General features: G+C 40.0%; 1 protein-coding gene across 1 annotated transcript in view; it reads left to right on the top strand.

Moving 5' to 3' along the window:
- The window catches only part of PDE3A (phosphodiesterase 3A), a 496,440-nt gene extending 481,777 nt beyond the window's left edge, over positions 1 to 14,663 (top strand). Inside the window, exons 17-18 of the mRNA XM_067559180.1 lie at positions 3,329 to 3,569; positions 8,815 to 14,663. Of these exons, the coding sequence (XP_067415281.1) occupies positions 3,329 to 3,569; positions 8,815 to 9,062 (489 nt within the window). The 3' untranslated portion in view covers positions 9,063 to 14,663. The remainder of the gene's footprint in view (positions 1 to 3,328; positions 3,570 to 8,814) is intronic.
- The last annotated feature ends 1,573 nt before the right edge of the window (positions 14,664 to 16,236 follow it).

The following is a 16,236-nucleotide window of genomic DNA, read 5'->3' on the forward strand; positions in this document are numbered from 1 at the left end:
AAGGAATGCACTTTTTGTTTTTGCATGAACTATGCAAGGTTCAGTTCATGATGGCATTCAGGAACAGAACAGCATAGTTTGATTTGCTAGGAACTAGAACCAAAGCACCCCACTGGTGTTCCCTTGGAAGTTTGAGTTCTGAAGGAGCCTTGACTCTAATGTTTTCCAATTAGAATTGGAGAATACCTATTTTGCCTGTTTAGCATTACCTGTATTCAGGGGACCGAGTGACCTCTGTCCTATCCCACTGAATTGGGGGCCAGCTGTCCCCCCTGAGTTTTCAGGGCTCTGGGTAGCTACACCCCACATTCTATGTCATCAGGAAGAGCCAAGCAGGTTAAACCATTGCTCCCCGACTCCCCAGAGACTTCTGAGGAGGGCCAGACAGTGACCCTGAGGTTGTATGATAAGCACTACAGTCTGCCCCTAGTTTTAGTGTACTAGTGACTGCATTGGGAAATGGCTGGCTTCCTTCTTCTGCTCCCTGGTAGCACATGTAGGCAGAGCGAGGGCATGTCTACACTGCCACCACAGCAGGCATCGATGCAACGGTGTGTAGACCTGCTCAGTTGATCGGAGAACGCTCTCTGGTCGACTCAATTAATCCACCTCCCTGAAAGATGGAAGGCAGCGTCGACAAGAGAGCAGTTGTAATTAGCATATCTCATGTCAACCAAGAGCAGCAGGCCTCAGAGGAAGAAAAATTCAAGCCTTTTACCTGTCCTCTTCCTTCAAAGCACTTGAAGATGAGAGAGGACACTGGCCCCTGCTTAAATATAAGATTAATTATAAAAATAAAAAAATCCTATTGCAAGAGAATGTTCTGCCATAATCGCCTGAATTTTCTTCCAGGATTATTATTTGTTTGCTGCACCTCATTGTATCTCATGTAAAGAGATGCAGTCATTTAATTTCACTGCATACCAATCAAATATAATGATGTGGCTTACCTTGGATCCATCACAGCTGATAGCACGCACAGTGCATGTGCTGGTACACTAAAGGCAGCAACGTCACAAAAGCTTTTGACAATGAACCCTAAAACAAGATCAACAAAAGCATTATATTGTTGTCTGTTCTACATTAGAAATTTTATTTTCACTCCTCACCTATCCAGAGGAGCCGGTTCTCTCTTTCTCTTGAAAGCACACATTATGATTGTTAATGGTTTCTCATAACTGAATTTTTTTTTTAACATTTCAAGTGAAAAATTAGATTCATTCCATTTGCACGCTCTGATTAAGGTTATGTCTTTGTTACCCTTCCTGTCAGTCTTCCTTTCGGGGTGGAAATTATCTACTACCATTTGATTCTTGGCTTGAAAGTGGCTTCCACCATGGCTGATAGCCAGAAACATTTTATTAATTGTTAGAGATTTTTGATCAATGTTTTTGATCAAATTTTGATAAAAAATCAGTGCTTCCAAGTGGTTTATGCAATGTGCTTTCTGTTGAGTCCTTTGAATGACATTAGTTACCATACCAACCTGATGTACTGTAGCAATTATTTCCCTCCAGAACCTGCTGAAGGTATTAATGACAATGGGCTAATATGTATCACGTGATTTACCCTAGCTGAGGTTCTGGCCCAATGTCTCTTTTATAGTCTGCTACTAGCCAACACCCTATCACCTTCCTTACTCCCCCGGTCCCTTAAACAATTTTGTATTTTAGGGAAAACATCTAGTTTCTCATTTTTGAAAGGAAGAATTATAAGGACACCAGTCTCCCCAAAGTAGATTTGCTAGAAAAATAGATTGCAAATATGCAGTATAGTTCAGCATATGCCTTGAAAATTGTGAGCTATTCTTGACAGCATCCCCTCCATTTAAAAAACAAAAGTGTACATCTAAATTTCTTGTATTTAAATTTTAAAAAACACACACACACTATTGTTGCAGAATATTTAATGTGTTTTTTCCATGTACTCAATGTTGATATTTAAAGATAGATCAGTTAGACATGCGTGTTTAATAAAAAAAAAAATGCTGTGTGATGTTTCAAACAGTAAGTCAAGCTTGTAAGAATAATGTTAAACTTTTCATCAGTCAACTTGCTTCCTGTCATTGACAACTTCTTCACATGAAATCTGAGGTGCCATGCCGTGAAGTAGCGAGAACTGCCATCTCTGGTTAATCCACTTGTTATCTCAGGGATGTGTACACACTTTGGTTTTCAGGTCACAGTGGGGGAGATCAAATAATTGATAGCTGAGCACTGAACTTTGTGTAGCTTGTAAGGAAATGCAGGAAAAGTGGAGGTGAGGCATTCATCAAAGTTTAACTGTTTACTCTTTGTGTTTCCCTTTTCTCAAAAGGGAGATGATTCAGTCACCTTTTTTGGGATTCTCAAGGAACCTAGGCATTAGGAAATGGATGTAATGACTTAGAAAGTGACTGTGGACCTTCAATAATGCTCATGCATTGTTTTGTCTCAAATGTAGGTCTCCACTGTTCAGTCACATCAATTTGCATAACAAGTCACATGCATTATCAGTTATTCTTTTATTATAGGGCCAAATCCTATAATAAAGGAATTTTGCCACGTTAGGGATGACTGAAAAAGAACTTGAGTATTTGGCCCATACAGTGGACCTTGCTAGAAAACTAACTCTTCTATCAGAGCACCAGAAAGGGGCCTTCTCTCTCTCTCTCTCTTTCCCTCCCTCAAAAGAAATCTGGTAAAGGGACATACAGGGAGGATCTTGTATTTTTGAATGAACCGACATGAACATGTTCATTACAACGTTTCCCTGGAAATGAGTGACTATGGCCTGAAGTTCTGCAGGTCAAAAAAACACAAAAGCAAAATTCATAAGAAAACTGGTTGGACAAGCCAGGCCTTGCTCTGAAAAGCTAAATCCTGTCCCCTTGTGCATAAGGTGGCTAGTTGCTAACAAGCTAATGATGACAAATCATAAATGATTTGCATACATGATGGGGAAAAAAGCAATATGGAGAAAGGAGATTTCACTTTCAAGCTTCCAAGATGGGAATGTAAACTACAGGACTGGAAGGTGGACATTATTTTACAAAGTCCTCATATAGTGTGCTTTGTAAATTCAGGGTATTCTAAATTGTAGATTATTCTGTTTGTTTGAGCTCTGGAATTATGTCTAGTAGTTTTAATATGAAGGCTGAATTGATGCAATGCTACCTCTATATGCTGGTCTGCTATAAAAAAGGAAATGGTAAAAGGAAATGGCTCCACAGCAGAATAATTTTCCTTCTAATATTTGCAATTGCTTTGATGCTTCCCTCACCTTTCTCCCCACGTATCCATGTAATGTAATGTATCACAGAGAAGTAACACGTTTTTGTCATCTGTAGGGTGATGAAGAGGCGAGCCTGGGCCTCCCTATAAGTCCTTTCATGGATCGCTCAGCTCCTCAGTTGGCACCCCTTCAGGAATCCTTCATTTCTCACATTGTGGGTCCACTCTGTAATTCCTATGACTCAGCGGGGCTGATGCCAGGAAAATGGGTAGAAGATAGTGATGAGTCGGGAGATACTGATGAGCATGAAGAGGAAGAAACAACGGAAATGGAAACGTGTGAAAATTCTGAGTCAAGTATGTTATTTGCATCTATATTTTTCAGTGGGCCAGATTTCATGTTGTGGGCTACCCTTGAGCAAAAGCTAAGGACTCCCTGTGTTAAAGCTTAAAGAGTTTCTCCTGGGCAGCCATAACCTGAATCTCTCTAGAATTGGACTAGCTGAACTGTCCCCCATGAGGTTTAACTGGTAGCCAGACATTTTGGGAGTGGAGAAGCTGGAAACAATGTTTTGTTGGTGCTTGCTTCTAGTGGCTTGTTAGGTTGCCCATCCTGCACCTGGGATTTATAGATTGTTTCATCTTTGATTTTTAAAGGACTGTAATTTTTTCTCCAATGGAGGCTGTGGGTGGGACAAAATCTTCATCTTTTTGTTATGTTTCTGTAGAGTGCTTGGTACAAAATAGGCCCCACTTCCCTTGGGACCTGTATGCGCTAATCAATAAGTAATATTGATAGGCTTGAAAACCCTTCCAGTCCTCTGCTGAACGCATGATGGTGGCAGTGATTGGCCTATTGGGAAGAAGCCTTGGTAGTCTACAAGGGGATGTCGAGGGCACTGTGAAAAATGGTTTGAAATGGGGTCTGTAAATTAATTTGGAGTCTGTCTCTTGGTACTTTTAAATTAATCCTGCACCTCAGACCTTACCACCTGTAGTCTTCCTGCCTCTCCAGGTCAGGGCACCGCTTGGACATGTTGTTAGGTGGCCTGGTTTGTGGCTGCACTGTCTTCTAAATAGCAATTCAAACCTCTGATAAAGCAAACAAATTGGCAGTTCTGAACAGCAATAGTCTATGACTCAGGCCTTCTGAGTGTGGGCTGAGCAATTAAGCAGTCGGCATTGCTGGTCTTCTGGTCTAAAGGTTAGCGCACAACCAGCCCTGTACATGGGGATGGAGGTAGGAGAACCCGGACCCATCCTGCTCCACCAGGTCCCAGCCCAAGGTCGTAGAAGTGGTGGGCAATCCTGCCATGGGGTCATGGGGGTAACATGGTCGCTGCCTCACCTCCCAGCAGCACAACCAGATCAGAGTAATTTTTTTCCTAGGCTACTTCCTATCAGTTGCTACTGGCACTGCTCCCTCATCACTGGGACTTGGCTCTCAGCCTTGTGATCAGCCGACCCTTCTCTCCCTGGGGCCTTCTGGCTCTTGGGACAGTGGTTTGTCTTTTCTTTCTGCTCCCAGTCACATGCTTGGCTGAGGGCTCAGTTCCCAGGAAGGGCCGTCTGCCTCCTTCCCAGGTCCCGCTCCAACTGTTCTGCAGGGCCCTGTTCTTTACTTTCTGCCCTGCTCCTGCACTTCCTGCGGAGGGGGCAGAGTGGGGTTAGCTGCACCCACCAGAGGGAGTTAAACCCCTCTGTACTGGAGGGGAGGCCACTGTGCCTCACTACACCACCTCTTTTCTGTTCTTCCCCCTTCTGCGTTCTCTTCTCCCATTTTATTTCTGTTCTGCCCTTCTATTTCTCTTTCCTTTTTGGCATCCCATCTGAGTCTTCTCCATTTCTCCAACTCAACTTTTTTACTGTGAAGGAGAACTGGACCTAGGGGATGGAAAGGAAGCTATCAGAACTGTAGTACAATAATAGTAACACTTACAGGGCTTGTCACCTAAGAATCTCAATGTTAGTCACAAAGGAGGGTCAGTATCATTCCTATTTTGTATGTGTAGAAGTTATCATGTGAGAGTTTCAGGGACTTGTTTAAGGTCAAACAGAAATTCAGTATCAGAGTTCAGAATAGAACCTGGGTCCTCTGACTTCCAGTCTGGAATGCTATCCACTAAACCATACTGCCTCGTCAACCACACCTTTGATGCCATAACTTGTACCTAATCCTCTTCATAAATGCATTATGTTCATGTGAATAAAAAAGGTTGGTAACATGAACATATAGGAATTGCCCTCCTGGCCAGACGGGTGGGCTGCCTAGTCTAGTATCCTGTCTTTAGTAGTGGTCAGTAGCATGTGCTTCAGCAGAAGACTGCTTGCAGTACTGTTGTAGCCCTATTGTCCCAGGATATTAGACAAGATGAGTGAGGTAATATCTTTTATTGGACCAACTTCTGTTGGTGAAAGTGACAAACTTTCAAGCGTGCACAGAGCACTTCTTCTTCAGTAGAAGATTGACAGATATGGAATGACCTGACTAGAAGAGAAGTTTCTTCAGTTAGTGGTTGACATATGCCCTGGAGCATGACACTTTACATCTGTTACATTTATTAAAAAATAACCCTAATTAATGTGACTGTGACTGTGATTGTCATCATTATCCATGAAAATGTCTAGACTTTTTCGGAATACTCTTACCAGAGGCAGTGCATGTGGGGGGATATATGGGTCATGTGCCCCTCCCAGATTTGCTGCTTAGTAACAGTGCTGAAACTGGCTGCCCTCACTTTGCTCCCGCCACTATCAGCAGACATGGGTCATAGTTTACCATTACTCTCTTGCCCTCGGTGACATCACATGGCAGTAAGTTCTCCGGTTAATTATGGATTGTGGGTTTTGGTTTTTTTTAAAAATCAGTTTTAATTTTGTCGTCTTAATTTCTATTGAATATCCCCTTGTTGCTCTTTTGTGAGAAGAGGTCAGTAAAGCACCTCATTCACATTAATCTGCCATCATGCTGCTCATCCAGCTAAAATTGCTGGGTCTCTCTGAAGTTCCTCATTGTCTTCTGTACCCTTGATTAACATTAATAAATTTGTGTCATCTGCAAATTGTCATATCCCTGTTTCACTCACTTTAAATAAATGTATTAAACAATACTGGTCCTGATACAGAACAATGGGATGTTGCTAACCTTTTGCCATATTGAAAAATGCCCATTTGTTCTTACTTTTTGTTTTCTCACTTAGTTTCTATAGCATGACAGTATTTTATCTTTCACCCTTTGGCTAGTTAGTTTCCTTTGTAGGCTCTTGGAAGGGCTATGTCAAAGGCTTTTTGAAGGTACAAATAAATTCTTTTTACCTGTTTTCCTTTAGCCTCTATTTTGTTGACATGCTTAAAAAATTCTAACGGATTAGAGAGGCACAATTATCCTTCATAAAGGCCAGGCTGATTTGCTATGTTCATCTAGGAGTTTTACAAGAATTCTGTTTTAATTATCATATCCAGTTTTACTGACACTGAAATGAAGCTTCATAGCCTGGACCATTCAAAATGCCGTTTCAAAATAAAGATGAGTACTCTGTCTGCTACCATTCTGTCTTCTGGTGTAGTAGCTGATTTCAGTGACAGATTACATATTTTTAACAGTAATTTTAAATTCCTTAAGCAATCTGAGGTGTTATACTTTCTGGTCCTGGTAACTTGGTATACGTCAGTGCTCCAGTTTGTTACAACTTTTCCTCTTTTGACACCTCAGTCCCTCATCTTGAATCCCTGAAAAGTCTAAATCTAGGGTAAATATCACTTCAACATCCTTTGTGCTGATATAGCCATTTGCAAGATTACAAACATTAGTCAAGTATTTAGATCTGTTTTCAGTGTTGTTTTGAATATTCCAAATTTTTTCAGCACAACACAAAAGAGATCTCTTGATAGCAAAGGGCTTTATGCCTCTGATTTGGCCATATATGTCAAATACTTTGAATTTTTTTACCACATTCAAGACAACTCTAAGTGAAATATTCTTTTTGAGAAGATGGGAAGAGGAAATTATTGTAGAAGGCATTTCATTATAGTCAATATAATTCCTTAGAACATTTTAGATAATTGGACTTTACCAAAATTAAATACTGTATAGTCTGACCTGCAAACAATTGATATAGCTTAAAAACAAGAGATGCTTTGTATGTTTGAAGAGGTAACTTCCGAAAAGTCCTTTTCTGAATGTAAGAGTTAAACTGAATCAATCTTTATTGGGTTCAAACAAAATCTCAGGCCATAACAAATACTTTATGATCTCTGCTGAAAGCTGCAAGATTTGGGGTCACCCAGGAAACCTGGGATAGAATGTGCTAATATGGTGTATTGGTGGAATAGAGGTTTCTTACAATTATTAAACCTGAAAGTTTCCTACAGGGAAGCAAGAGCTTTCTAATGAAGGATTGAGCTGGATTTGGGCTGCGCTGCAGTGAAAAGCTCTTTGTTTATAATTCAAAAGCTTCAAGGACTCAACATTTTGGCTCCCAACACAGACATAATTTAGGCCACCTGCAAACTCTCATTTACTCAAAATTATTTGGTACAAAACATTCCTGTACGGCACTCTGGGTTTTTTTCAGTAGAATTCCTGAAGAGGTTTATTATTTAAGTTCTATAGCTGCCACTGCCACTCTTCACGATTGGCGGAAACCTTCGGTCTTTGTGTTGAAAGAAATTTTAGCTATCGCAGCTACATAGCCATCAGACTACAGGACCGTATACAATAATGGGCAGTCACCTAGGACAGGAAAAAGTTTGTGGTGCAAGTGACTTTGATGATGGGAAGTGCAATCAAAACTACAAATGGCAAATATATTTTGTATCATAATAGCAGCTTGATACCTCAAAACTAGAGAGAGGGAAACTCCAAGGCCATGATATTTGCCATAGGATTTCACTTACCAGCTGTCCAGATAGTCCATCTGTCATCAAACTCAACTGTCATAGCAACAGCAACACTGTGCATTGTACTGTGTGAAACTTAGATTTGGATTTTTCACTTGCTGCTTCAGTGGAGCTCAGGCCCACTGCAATAGCAAGGTAATGTGTAGAACAGATCTTTAAAGAGAAGGGAGCATAGGAACAAGCACTACTTTGTCGACTAATTTATAGAACATTCATTGCTCACCTTATCCCCTCCTACAGCTCCTCTCAACTCAGAGGTGATGTGTAAAGAAAAGAAAACAAGTATTTCCCAGAGTGGTGAAGGGTCTGAAATAAGTTACCCTGAAGCTGGTCACATTTGGTGTCAAAAAGAGCACATAGCATGCCCAAATGCATCAGGGGAAACATGCACTCTGTAATATTTGTACAGGCAGAATATATCATTCAGCTGCTAGATGTCTTTGTGTGCTATTATGTGTCCTGGACAGGGTGTGCTCCTTGGTAAACAAAGGACACAAAGCTGGGACTCAAACTGTGTGGAAGTTTGCTTGCTTTTTTTTTTATTTCTGTAGTTGTACTTTTTTTTTTAAATAAACAACTCCTAATTAAAGATGGACCTTGATTCCCTAAATCATTATTTTTGCTCTCTCCATCTCAGCCTCACCCCCTTCTCTCTCTTCCCTCCTAAGAAAACAATACAGTAATTTGATCTAATATTTTACAGGAAAGAAAAAGTTCAAGAGGAGGAAAATCTACTGCCAGATCACTCAGCACCTGCTTCAGAACCATAAAATGTGGAAGAAAGTAATTGAAGATGAGGAAAGGATAGCTGGGACAGAAAAGCAAGGTCTTGAGCAATCTACACTGCACCAATCCTCGGAACAAATTCAGGCCATCAGGGAAGAGGAGGAGGAGAAAGGGAAACCCAAAGGGGAGGAGGAGGAGAACACACCTATAGAACTGAACCAATGACAATATTTTCAGCAGTATTTTAAGACAGATTGACTTGTGCACAGACTCCTTTTCAAGCCAGCACAACATTTAGACACAACACTGTAGAAATATGGGATAATGCGCCTACAGCAGTTTAATTTGTTTCTCTTTCCTTTGTATGGTGAGGTACATTGTTTAAACTCCTACGCTCAAGGAAGCTTTCGCACTGCAACACTGGCTTTTACAGACTTTCTTAAGGGGGCTAGGGGAGAGTGGAATTATATACATAGCCAGTCATTGGCTGCGCACTTCAGCAAAATATATTTAATGATATATTATGGTCACTGTGATATTACAGAAGGAAGTTGTCAAAGGCAATGGTGCTCCTAAAGCACATTTGCAGTTAACTGTAAGGTACCAGATAAGTAGCTTTTGCTGTTAATGCTGAGGGATAAAAGTTCCAAAGCTTTATCAGAATGTTAATACATCCTGCTAACATATATGTGGGGAAAAGAGGAGCGTGTGTGTGTGTGTACTTGGGTGGATGTACCATAATGTAATGTAGTTTGAGTTTTTATTAGACTAGGTATAGCACACGGCTTCTTGATACATCTGAACAAACGCAAAGCTCCAATGCTAGGAGATTTGGGTCGGCATGGAAAGTGGAACCCTTCATAAGGAGCTCTGCATTTTCAGTGGCCACTGAAGCCTCTTTTTGCGGACAGATCAAATGCACCATGATCTTTCACAGAAACCGTGCAACTCTCTCTGCTGACCTGGCATCACTTGACTGCACCCCGTGACTGAACTTGTAACTACCTGGCACTCTCCAGACTGCCAGTGAAAGGAATGTGCTTGGAATCCATCATACTCAAAGTGGGGCGGTTATTGTAGGGCACGCTCTGTTACTCCTTGTTAAAGAAACTGGCCCTCTGTGCTAGTGGTTTCAGGGAGCTGTGCGTGAGAAAGAGAAAGAGAGACCATGTGTGCTTGGGAATTAAACACACACTATCGCTTCCCCCTCCCCGAGCCTTACATTTCCTTGTGTCAGTGGCCAAACACTTTGTAAAATGAAGATAAATTGTCATCTTTAAAGTGCAGCAGGGGGGAATTGTGAAGCCCAGTTTCTTGGGCTCCACAGGCAATGTCTTTGTGAAGCTCCAACTGGAGGGTCCACATTTGCTAGATGCTTGAATGTCTCAGCAGCCACTCACACAAGCTTCAGAGAGTGTAGTTTTTCAGCACAGGGTGCTGAGCAGGAGCAGTTTGCAGCCGACATTCTGCTTAGATGCAGCATACTCCATCCCACCAACATACTACTTTCTGTTGGTGCTTTGGGGATGGGGAAAAGATGGGGGAGGCTGTAGGACAGAAGATAATGTTTTGTTTGTTCCTCTGTCAATTCATGCTGTGAGCCAAACGTCTATTTAAAAGGTTGATATTCACTTTCAATATTTTATTTCACGATATATTTGTCAGTCATGAGTTATCTAGATGTAAATATGGAGAAATTTTTAGGGGTTCCTGTAGATAATGAAATCTTTAAGAAAAAAGAAAAAGGAAAAAAAAGGGAAATGTTTTTGTAAAGGTAATTTTTTTAAAAACCCACCATTTTTTATACAATGTAGCCATTTCCAAACCCAGCAAATAAGGTCTTGAGTAATTGAGTAGTTATGTGAAGTCACTGGTCTACAGGAGCAAGGCATTGACATATTAATGTTTATTGTTTTGGATTGGTAGCGTCAGCCATTACCTTGTTAATTAAGGATTTACCAGAAATCTTTTGGCCCCAAAAAAGAATCTGAATTCACTATCTCCCAAAAAGGTGGACCAATGAGGTATGCCATTGTAGAATCTGATCCTGCAACCCTTCCTCAGCAAAGGAGCTTGAGTGGGGCTGCTTGGATGAATAAGAAATACTTACCTAAGCAAAGGTTGCAGTAATAGCCCCTTCTGTTTTGAGCTAAGTCTCTGACCCAACTATTGTTCACCCCCTTGTATTTACCACCCCCCTCACAGTATTTTATTGAGCCACTAGTACTTCTTGGGAAATAACATTCTACTTCTAAACCAGTCTGCTTATGTGTTGTCACTTCTGTATTTTTCTCCAGTTCGAGTCTTTGTTTCTTTTGGGTTCGTCTTCTCCTTATCTTTCCTTCCCCCTTCAAGTAGTAGGAAGACACACTCCACCGTTTGTGACAGCATGATTATAGAGCATGACTTCAGGTGTGAACATCAGTAAAAGGAGTTGATTAATTCTAAGAAATCAAAGATCCTGATTTCATTATTTTAAAAAAAAATGGGGAGGGGAAAGGGAAATAAAATAACTAAGTGTAATTCTTCCAAAAGAAAATGAAATTCCTCTCAAAATTTTCTCCAAGGCACCAGCAAGTCTCCAACAATTCAAGCTTGCATTGTTTCAACATCCATTCAGTCACCTTGGTATATCATTCAATGTTTTTGCACAAATTATATACCAGGTTGAAGAGCTTTCTCATAACCTTTAACACATCCTTCACTATTACTTTATAAAAAATAAAACTCACAGATTCTGTAGAATTTCACATCCCATATGATGATGAAAATCTATGAGTTTAAGTGCACGAAGATCAGAGTTTGGAATTTACTTTTTAAAAATATCAATTCTTTTTTAAAAAAACTTTCCATGAAAACAAAAGCCAGGTTTCAAGAGTGCTAATAAGAGCATAGATGCTGTAATAAAGAGGGGGTGGCATTCCAAATACAAGGCTGAATCCTGCAAACTTTTTCCTCATGCATGTAGTCCTGTTGAATTCCTTGTATAAGCCTGGGCTACTCACCTAAGCAAGAGTGTAGGCCTGGGCCCCTGAAAAACTTCTCTTTAAAAAGTACCTAGAGAAGAATTTTAAGATATGTCCTTAGCTGTTGTCATTTTGGTTGCTACTAAGCAATATTAAAATTTTGTTCCCAATTAATTGAGCTTACTTCCTGTAGTGCCAGTGCAGATGTTACAAATTACTACATTACTACACAAGCCTATTTCTGGGTCCAGTTAGACAAACTCAGGTCTTTTTAAATGAAGGAATTGCTGACAGGCTTAGAGCAGGAATGGTGAACGTTATTTTATCCAAACTATAGAGCAGGAGGCAATACTAGTGAAAACAAAAACAGATGGGTCTGGTTAACTTGATAATATGCTATCTATGGTCATGTGCAGAATTCAGTTGGTATTAGTAAAACACCAGCTGCATCTAGTACAAGCCAGGTGACACTCATGCACTCCACATTACTACTAGGAGAACTCAACTTCGGAAGGCAGCAACCCACTTATAAATCTTACCCAGTGTCTTTGGAAATGTGTTTCCACCATGAAATTGTTATCAGGAAACTTCCCAGGTGTGTTTTACCTGTAAAAAATCGGTTTGTGTTGTGTGTGTGAATGCAGTTTTGCTTTCTTTTGTCATAGATAACAAAGCAAAGAGTTGATTATCCAGGGATTTATGTACTGGTCTTGGCCCAAAAGGGAGGGAAGCACCAAAACTTTCAACCAGAAGTTTCGCAGCCCTTTCAAAGGCCTGGCCTTTTTGTTTTCCTACTTTCTACAGCCACTTGATGTTCTGATACCCAGATAAGCCACAGCCTGTGCAATAATTTTGAAACAAAAAAAAGTGAATTGTATTGCATCAGCAGTGTTCAGTTTTCAGGTACAATATCAATGAATGTTTAAAATGTCGATACGAGATTCTGGTATATACAGTATGCAAATTATGTTTTTAATACTGAGGAAACCAAAGACCATTTTAAGAATGTTTCCCAGTAGTAATAATAGTAGTAATTTAAAAATGACATGCTTACAGAATTCCATACTTTTGGGGGCACAGGCATGTGTCTCAAGTTCTTCATTCTATTTAAAAGGAGAGTGAGAATAGGTTATAACTTCCAGTATTGAATCAAAGCCTTCATTCCCTTGTTAATTTTGTCTTCTCCATTGTAATCACTAACTCTTTTAGCAGTGTGTGCAGCCATCATTGTGAAGAGAAGTACGCTGAATGAATGGCCTAGCATCAATTACATCTTTCCTCCATCTTGTTATGATACCCAGCCAGTTGCTCCTCGGTCATCTTTACTGGTTTAGAATCTGGCTTGTTTGTCAGCAGACATGTATTTTGTGTTCCTTCCCCAGCACACAGAAGATAGAGATTGGATAAAAACCCACAACTATTTATCTTTCCCTCTGAATGGTACCATGACTGAAATAATCCTGACTTTGAACCGAGACCTGCCCATCTCTAGAAATAAACATTCTGATTGTGCACAGATGGTCATAATCCAGGTTTATTTGCTCTAATCCTAATGGGAACCTGACATCACATTCAGAGTTTTGATCCACTATGCAAAACACCTATTGCCACATGGCTTGGAAAATTAGCTGCTACTCTTCTTGAAAAAACAGTGTTAGATTTTTCAGGTGATGCAATATTGCATGCCGCGTGCATCAGATACTAGGGCTGAACTCCAGTGGCAATAAGGGATTCTAGTGTGCTGTGAAAAGAGTGGAAATCTCTCTTCTCTATGGGTGTTGATTCACTCTTTGCAGAAAGCTAGAAAAGTCTCAATGTACCACCAAAGTCCTATTCTGAGCACGTAAGTGGAACTTAAGTGAAGTATAGGCAGTGTGCTTTCCCTCTTGGGGTGAATTTCACCTTCTGAGAATAGCCGTTTCCCAGTGAGGATATGTTTTTGTGAATGCATTTGTTTATATATTAAGAATAAATCCTGTAGTCCTTACTCAGAAGAAACTCTCATTGTCATCAATTGGCTAAATCCTGAGACTGCATCAGCTGCTCAGCACCTCTTAGCTGCTTCATTGGGAGTTTTGCCCAACTAAGGACTTAAGGTAAAAATGATCAGTGTTCAAGTGGCTTAGGAGCCTAGTAGCCAGATTTTCAAAGGCATTTAGGCATTTAATGAGACTTTCAAAAGCACACTATTAGGTTAGATGCTTATCCCTCATTGATTTCAGTGGAAGACAGGCATCTATCTCTTTTAGGCTCTTTTGAAAATCCCACAAATTGCCTCTTTGTATCTTTGGGTGCCTAAATACTTTTGAAAACCTGACCTTCCTTCCTTCCTTCCCCCCCTCCCCCGCCCCATTTTCAGAAGTGATTTAGGAATTTAAGTCCCATTGACTTTCAATGAGATGTAAGCTGCTAAGTGTTTGTGACTTATAAAAATGGGCCTTCGGTACCTATACCACATAGTCACTTTCTAAAAAATTTTACCCTTATAAAAATTGAATGAAGACTTTTCAATGTGGCCCTAAAATATTAATGAGGCAGTTAATCGGGTATTTGTATATAAGTTAATAGTAATTGCTTGCACGACCTTAGTCTGTGCATAGTGCCTGCTCCTGCACCATTGATGTCAATGGGAGCTTTATTATTGACTTCAGTGGGCAAAGGATCAAGTCCATAGTCCCACTGATATCAACAGGACTGCTTGAACACTAAGGTGCTAGTCAACATGAATTTGGTTGGCAGAATCGGGCTATTAGTGATTCAGTACCCAGATTAAAGTACAGGGCAGCTTGCCACTCATACCACAGTTTATGTTCTTGTAACAAAGACAGACACCTATGCTGCAGTCCAGCTGTGCTTTGATTCATTCTAGATATTAACAATGACACAGAAACTATGCAGGAAAGTTAGGTTTACACTGGGATAAAACAAAAAAGAAATTGAGTTGGCAACTACGATGCTTCCTTCTCTCCAGTGAAAAAGAGGCATTTGACAATATTTTGGCATAATTCAGTGGTTGGATATTACTAATATTTTTTGCCCTGTACATATTGGTGTGGTTGAGTTGCTCAGAAGTCAGATATCAGACCATAAAGATTTCTCGTTAAGCGTGAGTGATGTCAGACAGGAATCACTTGAGCATTTTTCTGACACATTGATGGAAAAATAAATTGGCTCCAAGGCAGGCAAGTGGCTTTATCTACAGCCAAGCATGTGCCTTTTTGTTCCAACACAGAACAGTCTATACAGCGCAAAACTAGGGGCTGCGCACCAAGTCAATCTTTCCAGCCTTGGATTGGGATATTTGCCTGATAACTTGGGTGTCCCCCAGCTGGCACCATGGTATTGACGTAATTAGTCCTGAAGTTGATGGGATTTTAAACATAGGTGGAGACGGCTAAATTGGCAACCCTTAGGAAAGAAAGAAAACCTAGTTAAGTTCCAAATAGACTTTATACAGTGCAGTTGGTTTTTACTTTTCATTCAAAACGGAGTAATCCTTTGGAGAGGATCAAGCATTGAGTTTCAAGGGCATTAGCAGTAGTACTATTTGACAGTCAAGCATTTGCTGGCAACACTAGAGACGATTCCCCCCACTTCCTCCTCAAACTGAGAAGGAGGAATCATTCTTTAAAATGTTAAATGAACCCACAAATATAGGAGTCTTTTGACATCAGTTATCACTCTTTACGGATTTGCTGGCAGCATGTATCAAAGAACTAAGCAATCTGAGAGAGATGGGGGTGGGGGAGAGAAGATATGACTTTGTGGTGTTTTATGGACAGTATTCAGCCCTCATCAAGAAAAGAAATAACAGTAAGGATTGTACAATGGTCAGCCTTAAAAATGTTCCAATTTTGTTTTAGATAAATACAGATGGTTACTGAAGGAGTTGTGGTGTTCCTTATGCTCAGGCTTGACAAAATTCAATGTTTGTTTATATAGTTTTAATAGATAATATTGATTATTTTAAAGCACATTTTCAGATTTTTATCTATTTAAATTTTCATAGTTTGTTAAATTATGGGAGAATCCAACAACAATTATTTAATGACTCGGACACTAAGATTCAAAAAATTAAGTATTATAAATGTTGAAACACAAATTGTTAACGTCATATGTCACAATATACAAAGTAAATATCCTTAAATCACACTCTGGTAAGTTCTGAAGCAGCTTTTTCCTAATTTTTCCTATCTGTAAATTTTGATTATTAACAATAGAAATATTTTCTCATCAGTTTGTGTGTGTACAGGTGAAATTGATGTTTACTGACATTTACTGAAAAAAAAAAATCAAATCCTTCCAACCCTTCTTAGCTCTAGTATCTAAAATTGACCAGTTCTTATCGGTGACCTCTTGCAATCAACCACCCTTGTCCATAGTCACCTTGTCCACCTTTTATGAAGGAACTCAGAGACACTGGAACACTGAGT

This window comes from Emydura macquarii, unplaced genomic scaffold (assembly GCF_026122565.2).
Source record: "Emydura macquarii macquarii isolate MOO-44397 ecotype Brisbane River unplaced genomic scaffold, CSIRO-AGI_Emac_v2 contig_2205, whole genome shotgun sequence".
Taxonomy (NCBI): Eukaryota; Metazoa; Chordata; order Testudines; family Chelidae; genus Emydura; species Emydura macquarii.